The sequence below is a fragment of the Vanessa tameamea genome, chromosome Z (assembly GCF_037043105.1).
Source record: "Vanessa tameamea isolate UH-Manoa-2023 chromosome Z, ilVanTame1 primary haplotype, whole genome shotgun sequence".
Taxonomy (NCBI): domain Eukaryota; kingdom Metazoa; phylum Arthropoda; class Insecta; order Lepidoptera; family Nymphalidae; genus Vanessa; species Vanessa tameamea.
Window position 1 is genome coordinate 8103385 of NC_087341.1, and position 19096 is coordinate 8122480.

Genomic DNA, 19096 nt, shown 5'->3' on the forward strand with positions numbered 1-19096 from the left:
AACGCCATATATTATTGGGGATATCATTTAAAGCGTTGACGTGTCAGGCACATTGTATACTGTATAATACTACAATTATTACCTTTTATAGTAGCTAGATTTTCAAATTTGGAAGATGGCTTTTTAAGTTCTGAGACATTAATCAAAGACTTTTCATCGTTTGACAATTTTTTTTCCTCTTCGTTAACCTGAATATTAGACTGAGTTAATATTTCCGCATTTTTATCATGTTGGTATTGATCATTGGATTCTAAATGTTGGATTGGTTGTTCAGTCTTCGACACAATATCTTTGGTATTTTCTGATTCATCCAAAAGATTTCGTTGGTCGGATTCAAGAATAGCTTGTGTGGTGTGTCCATCATGAGAAGATACTTCTGTTTTTTCTTGTCTTATTTCAGGACCTGCACTTGTTTCTGATTCATTCAAATCATTTCGCTGTTCGGATTCAAGAATAACATGAGCAGCTTGTGCATCTAGAGAATACTCTTCTGTTTTTTCTTGAATCATTTCAGGACTTGCAGTTGTTTCTGATTCATCCAAAAGATTCTGTTGTTCAAATTCAAGAATAATTTGATTGGTCTGTGCATCTTGAGAATATACTTCTGTTTTTTCTTGAATCATTTCAGATTTTGCAGTTTTTTCTGATTCATCCAAAAGATTTCGTTGTTCGGATTCAAGAAAAACTTGAGCAGATTGTACATCTAGAGAATATTCTTCTGTTTTTTCTTGAATAATTTCAAGACCTGCAGTTGTTTCTGATTCATCCAAATCATTTCGTTGTTCGGATGCAAGAATAACTTGAGCAGCCTGTGCATCTAGAGAATACTCTTCTGTTTTTTCTTGAATCATTTCAGAACTTGCAGTTGTTTCTGATTCATCTAAAAGATTTCGTTGTTCAGATTCAAGAATAACTTGAGTGGTCTGTGCATCTTGAGAATATACTTCTGTTTTTTCTTGAATCATTTCAGGTTTTGCAGTTGTTTCTGATTCATCCATAAGATTTCGTTGTCCGGATTCAAGAATAACTTGTGTGGTGTGTCCATCTTGAAAAGATACTTCTGTTTTTTCTTGACTTATTTTAGGACCTCCAGATGTTTCTGATTCATCCAAATCATTTCGTTGTTCGGATGCAAGAATAACTTGAGCAGCCTGTGCATCTAGAGAATACTCTTCTGTTTTTTCTTGAATCATTTCAGAACTTGCAGTTGTTTCTGATTCATCTAAAAGATTTCGTTGTTCAGATTCAAGAATAACTTGAGTGGTCTGTGCATCTTGAGAATATACTTCTGATTTTTCTTGAATCATTTCAGGTTTTGCAGTTGTTTCTGATTCATCCAAAAGATTTCGTTGTCCGGATTCAAGAATAACTTGAGCAGCCTGTGCATCTAGAGAATACTCTTCTGTTTTTTCTTGAATCATTTCAGGACTTGCAGTTGTTTCGAATTCATCCAAAAGATTTCGTTGTTCAGATTCAAGAATAGTTTGAGTGGTCTGTGTATCTTGAGAATATACTTCTGTTTTTTCTTGAATCATTTCAGGTTTTGCAGTATTTTCTGATTCATCCAAAAGATTTCGTTGTTCAGATTCAAGAATGACTTGAGTAGTCTGTGCATCTAAAGAATATTCTTCTGTTTTTTCTTGAATAATTTCAGGACCAGCAGTTTTTAAACTTTCTTCTATAGTTAAATTTGTACCCTTTAAAGCAATGAAGTCATTTTGTAAATCTGATATGACTTCAATAATTTGCTGACGTATATCTTCATTGGCAGTTGTTGCGAGCTCTTGTGTGCTTTCCAAAGCCTGTGTTTGCAACATCATCAAAGCTTTATGTAATCTTTGAGCTATTTCTGCTTGTTCTTCCTTAACTTTGTTATTTGAAGAACTTTCAGTTGTAACTTCAGAAGATGGAATTGAAGTTACTATACTTTGTTGTAATTCTCTTACAATATTTGCTGATTCTTTCAAATCTTCTATCTTTATCACAGCAGATACTTCTTCGACAATTTCTATAATTTCAATATAATGTTCCATGTGTTGTAATAGGGTTTCTGCCTTTTCTATAGAAATAAACAATTAATGTACTTATTACTTTAAAAATATAATGTGGTAAATAATAAAATAAAGGTATATTTTGTTCAGGAACTATTATATGGATGAGAAATTGAATGTCTCGTTAATTAAATTATTTTTGAGTGAATATTAAGTATGTTTCTGGAGTTGATATTTTTATCCTTAAAGTGCTCACAGTTTCCGCCACATTTTTTTATCTTAGCGTTTTGACCATTATAAATAATAAAAAAGTTACTTATGATACAAACTTTTTTAGCCATAAGCTATATACATACATGTATGGTGGTACGTAATAACTGTGGCTAATAAAACGGGTCCAGGTTATTTTCAAAATATATAAATAGATTCTCATAGATTCGACGTATTGATAAACACAATAACGTATTGATAATTTTAATAACATTTATATTTATTGGTTTTGTGGATCCACTGTCAAAAAGAGCGCTAATTGAAATAGTTGTTAAGGCTTCATAAACGCATTTGAAAAGTGTTCCTCTGAATATATCAAATAACAATGTAACATAAAATCTTTTAAACAAAATGTAATTTTACATTTTACATATTTAATATGAATACTAAGCTAAGAAATTACTAATAATATAATATATGAAAAAAGATTGATGACGACCGTTTATTCGATAAAAGTTTGTTATACCTAAAAGAATCAATATTAGAGTAAATATCTATAAAATAATTATTTTTTATTGTTCAAACTATAATTATACAAACACTACAAACTATTATTATAAACTCACCTTTAAGTGATCTATGTTTGTCTTCAACTTTTTCTGGAGATAAAATACGATGGAGTATCTTTCCCAAAGTTTCAATGGGTTGCATTATTGGTTTAAAGCATTCAGACATTTGCGTATTTTTCATATAATTTAAAATACAATTAACTGTTTCATTAAGTTTTATAACCACGCTTATATCATCCCTGTTAATAGATATATTTTCAAGGTTAAGAAACTGTTCAACGTTTTTAATATTTTCATTGATATAACTTAATTGCATTTCGAATAGTGTTGAATCTATCTCTTTGGCCTCCTTTTCTGCTTTTGAATCTAATAACATTTTTTTGTATATCAAGTCTAGAGGTGCTATCAATTCAGCTAAATTCTGATTTACATTATATAGTTTATCTGTCTCTTTAATTTCAATCACCTTCTTTTTCAAACTATATAATTTAGTTAAATTGACAAAATTATATTGTTCTAAGGAAATAATACTATTTTCCATATCATTAATAAGTTGTATAAACGTATTCTCTATTGATAATGATTCGGGATTATAATACACAAACTGCGTCAAGTCTTCTTTTATTAAAATTACAGCTTCATAAAGATTTTCTATTGCATGTTTCACTTGTTCCGTATTATCGGAAGAATTGATCGTTTTTACAAAGAGATTAACCGTTTCCTTTAATCGGTTATTCACTGTACTTATTCCTTTATTTGATGTGATACTTTCTTCTAATTTGTCAAGTGTACTATTTACTTCATTACATATGTCCCGTAAAGTACTTATTTTAGTAGATATTTCTATAGCAGTATCAGTAATTTCAATAGCGGGCTGTAAAACATCCAAGCAGTCATTTAGATTATTTTTAAAGTTTTGTATGTTTTCCTTTATAAGGCTCATTTTTTCAGGAGTTGAATCTGCTTTATTTTCATATACTGGAATGTTATCTATGTCAATAACTGATAAATGCTGTCTTATTTCTTGCAGTGGTTGAATTATTTCTACCAACTGTGAAAATCGTGACAGTTCTTGACATGACTCAATAGTAATGGGATGTAAAATACTTTCAATTTGAGCGCTTATTTCTTCTAATCCAATATTGATTGACTTTATAGAAGAATATTCAGGAATCTCAATGGAATCTATAATATTTAATAGTTCCGAGTCTTGCAACGTATTTATAGTTTCCTTCAATATTTGTAAGGCTTGGCCAGAGCCTGATGGTATAGTTTCTTCACCAAATTGCACATTTTCCATTTCATTTACAGTTACCATTGTAAACTCATCGCTGGGTAATACATCTGCAGTAGTTTTTATACCAGATATGTCTTCTAATGTTGACATGTCGTCAGCAGCTTCTATAACATGTTGCTCTTGAATCATGACTATACAACTTTTAAGACTTTCTACGACATTTGCTATACTAGTATTTAATTCAGGATTTGGTTCATTATCAAGATATTGTGAAATAACATCATGTTGTAAAATTTCTAAAGTATCACGTAAATCTAAAAGTGGCTTAGCATAGTCTTCCACTAATAGACTAAATTCTTGTCTGTCAGCGTTTTCACATATGACTTGATTAAGAACACTTATATTTTGATGTAAGTCGATGAGCGGATTAGCAATAGACTGTGACAAAGATAAACTTTCAAATTCAGATATTTTTTCATATTTCTCAGGAGCTTTCACGTTTGAAGAAGCAATGCAATATTTAAGGTCTACTAAAATAGGACAAATATTTTCCATTGCCTTTTTCAAAGAGAAGTCTTTTGAAGTTGATGATTCATGAGATATCACATTACTGATAGCAATAATAGTTTGTTCTATATTTTCAAGCACAACGTTGACTTTGTTTTCTTCATATTTCTCTAATGATAAATCTTTTATTTCTTCTAAATTTTCGTTTATTCTTAATTCTTCTGCTTTATTAATAGTTTCTTGAATACACACTAGCAGGTTGCTGATATTTTCGAGCATCGAAAAGTTTAACTCTTGTTCAAACACATTATTGGAAACGTTCGTGTAAATTATTTTAAGTGTATTGCCAATACTAGCCATAGACAGCACATTGTTTGTTTCTATACTTTTGATTGATGTATTCATCCTGTTGACAGCATCGCAAATTTCCAATAAAGTGAAATATTTGTTTGCATCATTGCTTTCAATTACGTTTTCCAGAACTTTCGTTAAATTTTTATGAAACTCCGTCATGTGGCCTTTTACACTAGAAGCACTTTCAAGTATTGGTAAATTATTCTCCAAATTAATCAAAATTTGAGCAATTTTTTGAAGTGTTTCTAATTTATTATCACTACTTAAAATGTCAAATTTACCTGTTTTTGTTTCAAGTTCTTCTAATTGTATTGATATTTCCCTTATATTTATTTTTATTTCATTCAAAACTTCATTTAATCCATCCTTGTTTTCAATAGTGCTTTCCTCTCCAGATAGTTGTTCAAATGATGTTCTTAATTTTAAAACAGATTCCATAGCTTTCTCTATAATTTCTGTATTATATTTTTGTAAATCAGAGTTTGACTCGGTTACTGAAAGAATTTCTATCTGTTCTAGAGCTGTTTGTAAGTCTTGGATTGGGGTTGACATGTCATTTAGTATAATTTCACTCTTTTTGATATTAACATAATTTGTTTCGTTACAATTATCTACCTCATCTATTATAAATAATAGAGACCTTAGTGACCCTCTGAGCTCATGTATAGCTTTCTGTGTAGCATGTAAATGTTTTGATTCTAAAGTTGCCTCCTGAACATTAGAACCTTTTTCTGATTTTTTATTTTCTTCACTTTTGAGAATATCTATGTTGTAATTTATAATATTTATCAAGTCAGTAGTTACAGTTTCAATGTTTGTCATCTGCATCTTTTCAACAAATAAGGATTCATTACAAATAGTATCGTTCAAGTTTCTTATTATATTATGTAACTGGTTACCACAATTTCGAATAATAGACATACATGTTTTCTTAACAAGAGTCTTGTTATCACTTTCTACGTCAATACACTTACTAATTATTGTAAGTGAATCTTGAAGAATTTTTAGTGATTGAGGAAGTGTATTCAATAATGGTGTGATGTTTTTGGAAGATTCACTAACTGTCTCTCTTATAGCGTCTGTTATACTATGTATTTCCGACAAAGGGGTTATCAAGCTGTTAATTATTTCTAAGCTGTTTGACGCAGTAGCTGTAGTAGACATGAACTCAGATTTTAATATAATATCACGTTCAAGGATTTGTATCTCATTCATTACCTCTGTTAGAGATAAACTAGTATCGTTCATAACTGTTTTTATGATTTCCTTGTTAATGTCTAAATTAGTCGAAAGATTTTCTGGTTCGGTTTTTATTTCAATATCTTTCATTTTGTTTAAAGATTTTTCACTACCTGAACTAGATCTTCGGGAGCTTCGACTCCTACGCCTTTGTGTTTTAGGTGTAGTTGTTGAAGCTTCTGTTTCAATCGCCTTGTTTTGTAAATCTTCTTTAAGTAAAACTGTTTTTGTAATATCAGAAGATTCCTGGCCGTCTTCAATAGAAGGCTTGGAAGATTTTGATTTTGGTTTTCCAGAACTTCGCGCACTTGCGTAACTTTGAAGATCGCTTTCAGATAATATTTGAGTATCATCGTCTTTTTTTTCTTCTGAAAGAGATTGATCTCGCGATAAACTAAAGTAGTCGTCGGCACTTCTCTGCGAATCTGACTTTTTTCTATTAACTTTTTTAGGAAAGTCTGCAATTTCATCTGATAACAATGCTATTGTTTTTTCCAAATAATCTTCACCTTCCACTTCCTGATCTAGTGAAAGTTGCGGAGGACCATTTTCATCCGCAATTGAGATATCCTCAATATCAGCTTCAGTTCTGAGATCTTCTTCGGGAGATGTAAAATACTCAGGTGAAACATCAATAATTATAGCTTCCATTAACAAATTACCTGACGTGGAAGTTTCTTTAACAAACCGTAAAGGAGGAAGCTCAACTACATTATGTTCGGTTACATTTTCTGATAATTGGTCTGCATACATTTCCACTATTTGTAATGCTTCCTCTTCTGTTAAATCCGGCGTTTCGTATAATGAAACAGATACTTCTTTCCCATCAAAAGAAAATGATATCTCACCTTTTTCATCTAAAGTTATATCACCAACTGGCGTATCGTACATTTGGGATGTTCGCTCTTCATGAATTGTACTTAGTGATAAATTTCTTTGTAAAGCTTGTTCATCGGCTTTCTTTTTACTTTTTGCTTTCATTGAATCCTCAAAGCCGAGTAAAGATGCTGAGCTAGCTGCGATACCCATACAATTCTGCGCTTCACATGTATACGTACCGAGGCAACAAGTACCATCTTGGCCGGAGATAATTCTATGTATATCACCCGGCTTTAGTTCTTCCCCATCCTTATACCATTTCAAAACTGGCTGCGGAACACCGATCACTTTGCACTCTAAATTAACAGCTCCTTCGTCAGATAATATGGCTTGAAGATTTTCTAGGAATCGAGGCTTTTTATAATGTCGTGGTATTATTAATTTAAGGAAACATGACGTTACACTATGTCCATAATTATTCATAGCAACACATTTCCATTCGGCCTGGTCCATAAACTCAAGATTCTGAATGTCTAAAAAGAATACACCACGCTCTTCCTTTCCATGATGACAACGCAAAGATTCATCAACTGGTTGATCATCTCGATACCACGATACTGTAGGTTCAGGCGGAATGGCAACTGAAACAAACGAACATTAAATTGTTACAAATGTAGTATAAATAGAATATATAGCAAATTCGTTTTATGTTTACTAACAAAATAGCTTGATTTATTTTTAGACAGATAACATTTACTTACTTTTAATAGTAAAACGGAATGGTTCATCAATTTTAGCTTCAATACTTTTTAAGCCTTGCAAAAATTTAGGAGCTTGATTTTTCGAAAATAATTGCAATTTTTCATCTTCATTTAACTGATTCTGTATATCTTCTACAGTCAGTTCTGCAGAACTACTAGCTTGGCCCATGCAATTTCTCGCGATACAGCAATAGGAACCCAACGAGTTCGTGCCAGTAAGCTGATATACATCACCAGGTTTTAATTCTTGTCCATCTTTAAACCAACTTAGTACTGGCGTAGGGAATCCAACGACTTTACATTCAAAAGACACGAGACCTTCTTCTGTTAAAACAGCTTGTAGATTTTCCATAAAACGTGGTTTACGATAGTTCTTTGGTACTGAAAAAAACAAAGATTTGCTAAATAACTATTTATGATGTTTCTTTTTTAAGGATCGCATTAAATAGATATTTGGTCAAGTTGTAGTCAAATAACAGTGGAATATTTTATTACACCGGGCATTGATAATACGTCTTTGAATATTTGATAGTTATAATAAAAGAAAATATATTAAAACATCAGTTGTACATGTGTTTTTTTAAATAATACAAGATCTAAATTAATTTTGATAAACAAATACAATTCCTATTTATTGAAACTATCGAATTGTAACTAACGACAAATACACAATACCATCCATGGATATATAACACGTAGAAATGCCGACTCGACCGCCTGTACTCGTCACTACGCATTTCCATTCGCCCTCGTCTGGCCACTCGGCAATTGGTACTTCTAACAAATAACCCCCAACGCCATCTTCAAGAACACGATATCTGAAAATAAAGTGCGTGAACAAATATTAAACAACAACTTGTTTGAATAAAGTTATTTTTTAATGAAGACTACCGAGTAAGAGTTTATTTTTAACACGCTTATATTAGCTTCACTTATAACTAACTATGTATGTAAGAAAATCTTGGAATCTTAATTTGACCCAGTTCCCGGTCTTCGATTAGGATGAAATTTTGCACACGCTCTGAGTTCTGATCACAATATATGACTAGCTTACATACTATATTAATATCACATAATATACTATAATAGGTACATGGCGGCATTCCCAAAATCATCTTGGACGTCCAAGATGGCTATTTGAAATGCACCCCCATGATATGGGTATTAAATGAAAGGGTTTGCTTTTATAATTTTTAGTGCGTGCTAAAACCTTGTTTTTTAGTTTTTTAAACTATTATTTTAGACTTTTTTTTTCAGGGCAAATAATTATATCCAATCTTCTCAAGTTGTTATTCCAATTTCTCTATTTTTCAACTTACCTCTCACTAGGGTCGATTTTTCCTTCTTTATTGTACCAGACGACATTGCGAGGCCACGGCGGTACCACGATGTTACAACTTAAAGTTAGAGGCTCACAGATTCTTATGAAGTGGTCCTCTAGTTCTTTGGTAAATATAGGAGGCGGTTCTGGTGTAATTCCTCTGAAATTAAAAAAAATACGATTAAAACATAAATATTCTCTTTTTGTGTGTTATTTTAGTTAAGCGACTATATCTGCCAATTTCACCTATCATAAAAGTCTTGTGATGGCATTTTAAATTATTCACAATATTTTTACCTCATGTAGCCATATCAAAAACATAACTTTTTTCCATTTAATTTCCTTTACATTTAATCAAAAAACAACAATAATAATATTTCTAAGAAAATATTGAAACAATCATATAATGACATTCATAAAAAAATTGCGATACCCCGAGCTTGGTCGCGAGGAACCTTCCCTGCTGGCACGACCGACTACGTGAACTTTTGATGACGAATAAGCCCTGCCCATACAGTTTACAGCTTCACACGTATAAGTACCAAGTGAGGTTGGATCTTCAGCATTAGCAGTCAAAGCGAAAACATCCCCCGCTTTGATTTCACGACTATCCTTTAATATTATTAAAAAAAATTATGTTAATAGAATTAATATAGTATTTAAGAATAAATTAAGGTACTATAGTTTCTTTACCTTAAACCAGCGAAGCACCGGTGTCGGAACCCCCACCACCTTGCATTCGAGCGACACTGTACCTTGTTCTGTAAGTAATGCTCGAAGTTCTTCTACAAATTCTGGCCTCTTGTAGGCTTTTGGAACTAAAATGTTTTTTATATATTATGCTATAATTACATACAGTACGTTGATCAAGTTATTATATTATATGTAGCATAATGCGACGTGATAATAAATTTCAATTACAAGTTTTACTTAGTTGAGTGATATTAAAGGTATTTATATATATGAGATATCTCTTGTATAGCTTAATAATGGTCTCGCATTGATTCTATGATTCTCTACTATAGTTATAAAAGAAAAAAATACATATTACATATTCTTAGCTCAAAACTACAGGTGTCTAAGATTATATTGACATTACATCAGAACTACTTACGTATTTTCAATTAAAAACTGACCTAAAACATTAAGATGTGCCGAGCAGCTGGCCCGGCCCCCAACGTTTTCCGCCGTGCACGTCCATCTGCCGGCATCGTCCACGCTCACAGCAGAGATGTCGGCGCACCAGAAGTTACCATCACGTACCAAAGCGATCCGTTCCGCTTCTAACAATCGGCGTTCGTTACGATACCATGTCACCTGTGTAAAATAATATTTTTAATAATTATACATTCGTCAAAATCTATGAGTAGTAGTTGTAGATCTTAACTAAATATCTAAGGTCAATTACATGGATATGTTTGATGTTGTACTTGTCAGTGAAGGAATAGTGAGGATGGCTTCAAGTATCACAAAGAAGTTGAGAGGTGTGTTTCTGTATTTGTGAAAGAGTATGTGTGCGTGCGTGCGTGCGCGCGTTGTTGCGTGTGTGTAATTATTCAATAAATATTTTAGTAATACAGGTACACAAAAAGGTTTTTGTGAATTTATATAAATATCTTACAAGTCATGGTGCGGGCTTTTACTTATTCCGTTTTACTTGATTAACTTTAGTTATATAATTCCAATAAATAAAAAAATCGGGCTATAATTACGAAATAAAACGAGGTATAAGGATTTGAATGCGAAATCAAAACTAACCTAATCTAAACGTAAGTTATAAAATCAATATATAATTTTTATATTATATTATTTTATTATAAATATCATCCACTGTCCCGATGAAAAGAAACCTAGTGAATAGCCGGATCGGCTTTAAGATTAAAAGAAGAGGCTTCAAATACATTATTCTGTATTCTGAGATCAGCAACGACAGCAAGATCTAGAAGAAAATTTTAATTCGACCAATATTTTAAAAAATACGTTCCATCGGTTTGTACGTTGCATTAACACTGATTAACCTCTACATTTATTTAAATACCTCTAACGTAATAGATTTTTACCATTGTAAATAGTTACAATAAATTTATTTTACGAGTGTAGTAAAATATTAATAAAGCAGTTGTAGAATCTCTCACAAAAACATTGAGAAGACGACGATTCAGTTATTAAAAATAGAGAATTATGTCATTAGGTTTGACGTACGCATTCCTGAGTTATTCAAGGTCTTATTCGCTTACCAGGGGGTATACATTTAATAAATATCTCTGATGTAATTATTAAAGAAAGATATTTTTAATTTTTGTTTGCTAATAAATCTAGTTTTTGTATATAGGTACCGCCTATATTATACATCATCATCAATCATCAATAAGTAAATGAGAAGGAAAAAATATTTATCGGGTTTGTGTGGGTTCTACTATCATACACCCCCCTCCCCCACACACACCAACTAATCTAATGAATATCTGTTTTTAATATAAATAAAATTTTAAAATAAATAACGTTCTTGAAAAGAATGGGATATATAACAAACTACCGACGCGCGCCGGCTTCGCATGAGTGCAATGCTGATACTAAATATACTACAGAATGTCTTTATATACAACGTTCACAGCTTTCCAGTCAGATCTATGTCCCTGCATTTTAAATCTGTAATATCTTCGAAAACATTCATTTAAATTACATGCTGTAAATTGCCATATTGATCTATATTGAATGTATAAGGTACTCAATTGAATAAGGATTGCTGTATTGTTAAAATCTCTTCGTAAATAAGTCATTATTTCTCTTAAAAAGTAATGAATAAAAAAGGTCGTTGTGGGCTATCCCTATGAGATAGACATACCAACGCGGAGTTTTTGTAGATTTTTTTAAGATGTACATTACTGTAGTACATTATTTTGGTCTATCTCGTAGGGTTCAACCAACGTTTGTAATGTAAGCGCAAAAAATGTGTTTATTTACGACATCACTTGAGAAACTTCTAAAATTATCAGTGTTTACTATATTGTGCATTATTATACAAATAAATCTTCCTCTTGAATCACTCTATCTATTAAAAAAAACCGCAATATATTCAGTTGCGTAATTTTAAAGATCTAACAACAGAGCCAAACAGACAGCGATAAGCGACTTTGTTTTATACTATGTGGTGATATTTCTTCTTAGCACTTACAGTATTACTATTGTTTAGGATCTCTTGCTCTTACTCTCAGAAAATTCAATTCTGTAGAATTTAATATCATTCATCCATTTATTTCTAATAGTTTTGTCTGACTGACTTACAAGGAATGAATTGAAGAATAAAATTGTATCTAGTAGCTGCATATAAAATACGATGTTAATATTCTACTGACTGATAACGGTTACGACGACTAAACTCAACAGTGAATAGCCAATTGCGAAGAAGATGTTTTTATTGTTGTGTGTGACCAATAACAACACCTTTCGTAGTCCCACGGGAAAACAGTCCGACATAGGAGGACGAGGTCAGGCGCCGGATCAATGGCTTTACGTGTTTTCAGACGCGAATGCAACACTACAAGCTGTTACAAACAACTTCGTTTTAGAAGAACACAATAATTTCATAATTGACCCGAGACCATGACCTGTAGTCGAACAGACTTGCAATTGCACCAATAAAGTGGTTAAATTAATAATTCATTTTTATATACCTATCGTGAATGACGATAATCTTTAAAGTTAATAAACGAAAAGGCGTCGACGATTTCACATTTAACCTTACCTTTATAAAAAAACATTTTCACAGAATCTAATTTACAATGTAAAATAATTTATGGTAACCACATTGTTAGGTGCCAAAAGTGTATGACATTTTACTCAAATTACTTATCGAATTTTATACAGTATATATCTGATACATCTACATATTATTTATTTCAATGTTATACATTACTTTACATAATATATGTTACATATCATTTATTTAGCAAAAAATACGCATCAAATAACGTACCCTGCATTCGGTAGAACTGACGATTTCGACGAGAAACCTTGTCCGCGTGCCGACCTTCACCGTAAGGTCCTGCAGACGTCGTAGAAAAGTTGGCGGGTCTTCGCCAGTCGGCATTTCGTCCGGGGAAACTTCCAGTCGTACCCGGGTCGTGTCCTTACCGGCAGCATTGCTAGCCTAATGTTGATAATTTAAAATAATAACTTCAACGACATTTCAGGATAATACCTGTGTTATAAAACAACAGTGCACTTGATTTCCCTCTCTGGAATAATTATATATACTACATTTTTGTCAATATTGCAAACAGTTCAATAATGTAGTCGCGATGATTAAAAAAACAGATAAATTGCATATTGCATTTATAATATTACTCAGCTGAATTTTCCTTAGAAGATTATAATAATATAAATTACATTTAAATTTTAAATTACTATATTTTAAAGGTTTCAAAACATTTCTTGCTTGTTTAATTGTTAAACCATTACTAAGCGTTTGTTAATGAATATAGGAATGTTCAACGTTCCAGCATTGTTATAGTATGCTAACATAAACATAACAAGTGTTGCAACACCTGAATATACTCTCAGCCATGTTATTAATAGTTATTCGTAATAATCGGCGACTTAAAAACTTTGTATGAAATACTTTTAGTTTTTAAATAATAGATTATAAGTAAATCACTTACTTGCAGGGTGTAAACACCGCTGTCCCCGGTCCGTGCAGCGGTGATGGTCAGACGGACGCCGCCCGCGTCGTCCGATTTGGAAAAGCGGTCGTCTAATTTCGCTCCCGCTCGACTCCTATAATATTAATTATACTGTTTTTATTAAATTTCATAAAAGCATATCAATTATGATGATTCTCTGGGTTTATATATTATTATCTTGTCTATTTGATGGATTCCTGGTTCCATTTGCCGGTTTACGGCTAGACATAAATGTTTGTTTTTAATAATATTAAATACAGAACTAATATAATTTAATTTTATATGATATGGATATTTAAAATTAAAATGGTATGATTGTGAAAAACACATACTTTTAAGAATTTTTCAAATTTAATTTAATTTAAAATACATATTAGCAAAGAAGTGAGGCCAAGCATGCGAACCCAGACAAAAGACCGCGTTAAGCATAACGTTACATTGTCTTGCCTTTGAAATCTTAGCGACGTGTTATGTTACTCGACACGAAAACATCCTTTATTTATAAATCCATTAAACATCTTAGTTTTTCTTATTCTTCGAGTCTTGTTTCTAAGATTGACAAGATTTTATGAAAAACGTCAACATTTACCTACTCCAAAAAGCTGTTTTATAAAGTAATTATACATTATTTGCTCAGTCATAATGTTATTTATTATATAAGTAACCTTCAAGAAAATTTGTACATAATTATATGTAGGGTATTTTGGGGGAACTACTTGATACAACTTCAAAATTATTATGTTTAGAGGACATTTGGAAAGAAGGTAGGTGAAGATCTGTGACAAGCTTCAGGAAAGCCCTAGTCTGCTGTTATCCTAGTATTCTAAATAATTTTTTTAATTAATGAAATAGTTGTCAATTTTCGACGAATTGCGCACTAAACAGATTGAGTGTGAACCTAAACAGATTGACACCGCCAATACAATCAGTCGTAACAAACCAATTCGATTTAACAATATTAGTAATATCATTTATATTTAGCTCTAATTTACGCTTAACAATTGTTATAATATGTTAACTGCTAATACATAAACTCTTTCCATGAGCTAGAAGACATTATATGTATTTTTTACAAGACAATCTTTTCTCTTTAAAAATAATATATATTTTTTTAATTTATTGGGTTCTGTCGCCAATACCTACTCCTATTTTAATTATTATTAAAGCTTCCATAAAACCTTTCATCCTGAATATGACCCTCTAAGGTGATGACTTTTCCAAAAAACTTTAGCTTATTAACAGAAATCTAAATAGCAAAATTGATATTTCTAACATCAAATATAACGAACTTCCATACAAAATTTTAATCCCCTATATAACCTGCTTTAGAGATGTATTTTAAAAATCCTTGCTTAGTGTCATCTCTATTTTTCATCCCGTTAAACCCACCCACGGTTTAGAATGAGGGTTGTATGTTTGACAATCAATTTGAAATCTTGTGAAGTGGAGTGGTATGTGGGACAACCTACTAAAAAACTAGAGGTCTCCTTTCTCATGCTACCGGTAGATAAAAGAAGAATTTTATTTATTTCACAATCAGCAGTACCACCAAGGGATCGAATCTAAGCCATCCTATTCAAATACACGAAAAAACGTCGAAATCGGTCCACCCGTTTATGAGTGTCTGTAAATATGTACATGCTATAATAAATATACATTTATAGTAACTATCAAATATATACCATATCATAAATACTGTTTAGCGTACGCAACGATTATAATAGGAAAATGACATACCGTTCACGTCCAAGACTATTGGAATATATTATAATCACTCATTAAATACAATATAGATCAGACATCAGTTACGTAAAGTTTTATAGTTACTCTAAATATAGATGATGTAAGCTTCAATGATGAATGGAAACAGTTGGCATGAGATTAGTATTTACTAGGGCGGCCATAACAATGATTTCAAATATTTTTAAATATCTCACCAAGCTTCGTGAAAAAAATTAAATGATCAAGAATATATATTATAAAATATAGCTTTGATGCAGATTTCAAAGATTTTTTTTTTCGTTTTAAAAGTTCAATGTATAATCGGCCAGTTGGATATCAATACGAAAGAGATAGGCGTCCGGCAAAATGGAGGAACGTGTTACATAATTGTTCAGCGAAATACCTGGAAATTCAGGCGCAGGCGAAGTGAAGCAGATCAATAACTGCAACCCTGCATCTATTTATAGACAATCCAATAGGTGCATGCGTGAAAACGGGGAGGCTCTGACGTTATTGACATTGATTTTATGAGCTCTCCCTGTTTCGACACCCACATAACTAGGTAGCTTTTGGACAAATTAAGTAGATACGAGTGAATGAAATATAGGAAATAAATTAATTAGCTTAAACACTAATATTATACTTAATTAACATAAGCATTATGACCTTGCTACCCTTGTTTTTAACATTTTACAACCAAATACCCGTCCCCGAAAAGTTCTCAATCTAAAAATAATGTTCTCAGACGCCAATGCCGCGGCCAAACGCGTAGCACAATTACTTTGTTCGATTTGTCATACAAGTAGGTTTCGAATATTTAAACGTTTAAATTACATTTGGTAAAAATAGATCGCGATTAATTAGACACAATCCATCCTGTTTTTTTATAAAGTAAACAAAAAATTGATCTCACTTACTTAAACTCAAGTAAACTAATTGCATATCAGTGATTATCAAATATAAAAAATATATAAGATAATATGAATAAATAGCTAATGTAGGTGCATGGGCAAACAGTCGGTTTACGGATATTCAATTATTTAAAAAAAAACTTACAATTTCTATTGATTTTAATGTATTTCTTCATTTCGTTTACTACTTAATAAACCTTTATGTTTAAAGAAAATGTTACTTCAAATAAGGTTAAATACAGGATCTATGGATAGAAAATTTCATCATCAAAGCATCAAAAAGAAACATAAATAACATTATTTCTAACGAACACGGTACATTTCAATGTAAATTAATATTTATTGTGAATGCTTTTTAGAACATTTAAATTATAACGTCTCTCATCACCGTCTAGCAGTAACGCGTAAAAATATCAATCGGTCAATAACAACGATTTGGTAACAAACTGTACAGCGTAATACATTTATCAGTACGCTGTTATAGTATTTAATTAAACTTTGATCATTGACTTGTCATCGAGAAAGATGAAAATGAAATTGGGGTGATTAGTTAAAGCTAAACAAAATGTATAGATCAACCATTTTTACCTTTAAATAATGTTCATCTTTGTGCAATTTTCATTCACCGAATCCAGTCTCAATACTATTATTTTATTAGATTATTTGGTCTAGATCGATTTTAAAAACTCAACGCAAAGTCTGTTACGACATAAAAATAGTCTGACTGCTAAACGGGCTGAGAACATTTTCATTATGCTTAAAACAGACAGACTGAATCAGAAAGGTTCAGCTACACATAATATGATGACATGATTTATATATTTGGTTTTATTTTTTCAGTAAATTATATTTTTAAATATTTCAATATCTGTAAATTAATTATTAACTGTTAGATTTAAAGTGGGTATCTTTAGCTTTTTTATTAAATTTGTTACAATGTCTTCAAATATAATTTAAGCAAAGTAGAGTCAATGACAGTTATCACAATGCCCGGGCGGGTCAGCTAGTTGATAATAAATAAAAGCATCATCCTCCTACCACTGTATGAGCCAGTTGGTAATGCAACTGTTCCTGTAACGTGACCTAGATACCAAACGATTTGTTTGTGCTGTGTTTTATTAATAGATGTACAAAGAAAAGCGTAGACTTGAAACAAACAAGGAAATCCGTTAGAGCGATAATAAAACTAAGTATACTTTCAAACGTTCGTAACGTACCACTTTGTTATATAAATAATATGGCGTTTACCAGTCAAAATGATAATTGAAATCGGTGTGTGATGGTTGATTTGTTTTACTATGAAGTATTATTTTATGTCTCTATTGAATAGCACTATCAAATCTTTTAATATTAAATTTATTTCCCAAATTTGTCGCAACGTATTGTGATATTTATAAATAGATGATCAATACGGTTAAATTCACAGAAGAGGAATTGGGGCCAATGAGATCTTTTTATAGATATTAAAACTACGTCATTGTTCAGTATTGAAAGAATATTGCTAATATTGACACTAGCAATTCGTAGAGCGCATGTAAAATTAAAGCTCGACCTCTGACTTTTAAATAAATCGATATTAAACAAAAATGATGGTATTATCAGTGTCGAATAAATCTATTTATATCTATATATAAGTTTATTGTAAGACCTTTTTTTTATTATATTGTAATATAAATATCTGTATATAACTGAGAGATTTTCCATCATTGCGTGTTAATATGAGGTCAAAAGTCGCCGCCGTTTTCTCGCCTAAACAACTACTATAAAGACAAATATATAATAACGACATACTATTAAACAAATCATACCACGCACAAAAAAGAAACAACACAAATACCTTATCTAATAGATCCTATACAGTAATTGGAAGAAGCTATTCTTGTATAGTCTATTCTAAACATAAAAGGACAAAATCAAAAAATATTTGATATCGTATTGACGCAAAATTATTGGTCGAGAGAGGTTGAATAATCTATGATAGTTGTTAGAGATTTGTGAAAAAATAGCATTTTGAACGTCGACGAAGCCCTTATCGGAACTTTGGAAGTAAAATTAAAGAGGTCATAAGTGGGATTATGTTGTATTATAAACAAAAACATATTAATAAAGAAGTGTTAGTAGCGCACAATATAACTAAGCTTTAGCAAATCGCACGCAATACGTAAAACTAAAGTTTGATTATCTTCATTCCTTCTTCGAATGGCTATAGACTACAGTCATACAACATTCACAAATGTAATAAAGAACATCAAGTCGTTTAAAGCCGTTTTTCATGATATTAGCGATATTTATGGTTAAAAGAAAATTCTACATACCCATGTAAAAATGTTAAATGTTAAATAACAACATTAAGTTTTTATTTAACTTTATATATTATGTTAGAATATAAAGAAATTCAATGAATTTGAATAACAATGAGAACTACAGCAAATTGATATTGATATTCGGAATACGGAATGATAGAATAAATGTATCGATAAAATGTCGGTACAGTCCTATACGCATCACTATATTAAAGATATAAGCGGCATTTTTTCCGCCAAATTACGTATATGAAATTGTTTAAAAATGGAAAATTTGATTTTATTGCATGTTAACCGGTACTAAAAAAGGACATTTGTGTTAATACTTGTAGTAATTTAACAATTTTTTCTTCATTTAATATTTTGCAATGAATCGTCACCCATTTTGTAGTTGCGAAGCGACTCTAAAGAGTGCAACGCCGCTTGGAACTTGGACATAAGGCCAGTTTGACCGGATGTGAGACGGAGGA

At 31.4% G+C, this 19096-nt stretch overlaps 1 protein-coding gene across 2 annotated transcripts in view; it reads right to left on the reverse strand.

Annotated features, from left to right (window-relative positions):
* The window catches only part of LOC113401140 (muscle M-line assembly protein unc-89-like), a 42785-nt gene that overhangs the window by 14998 nt on the left and 8691 nt on the right, over positions 1-19096 (reverse strand). For both annotated transcript variants that reach the window (XM_064220380.1, XM_064220381.1), the window contains exons 2-11: positions 13670-13784; positions 12985-13158; positions 10145-10325; positions 9702-9826; positions 9442-9620; positions 9007-9168; positions 8363-8505; positions 7688-8068; positions 2828-7567; positions 83-2059 (exon numbers count right to left, since the gene is read on the reverse strand). In XM_064220380.1, the coding sequence (XP_064076450.1) occupies positions 83-2059; positions 2828-7567; positions 7688-8068; positions 8363-8505; positions 9007-9168; positions 9442-9620; positions 9702-9826; positions 10145-10325; positions 12985-13158; positions 13670-13784 (8177 nt within the window). The remainder of the gene's footprint in view (positions 1-82; positions 2060-2827; positions 7568-7687; positions 8069-8362; positions 8506-9006; positions 9169-9441; positions 9621-9701; positions 9827-10144; positions 10326-12984; positions 13159-13669; positions 13785-19096) is intronic.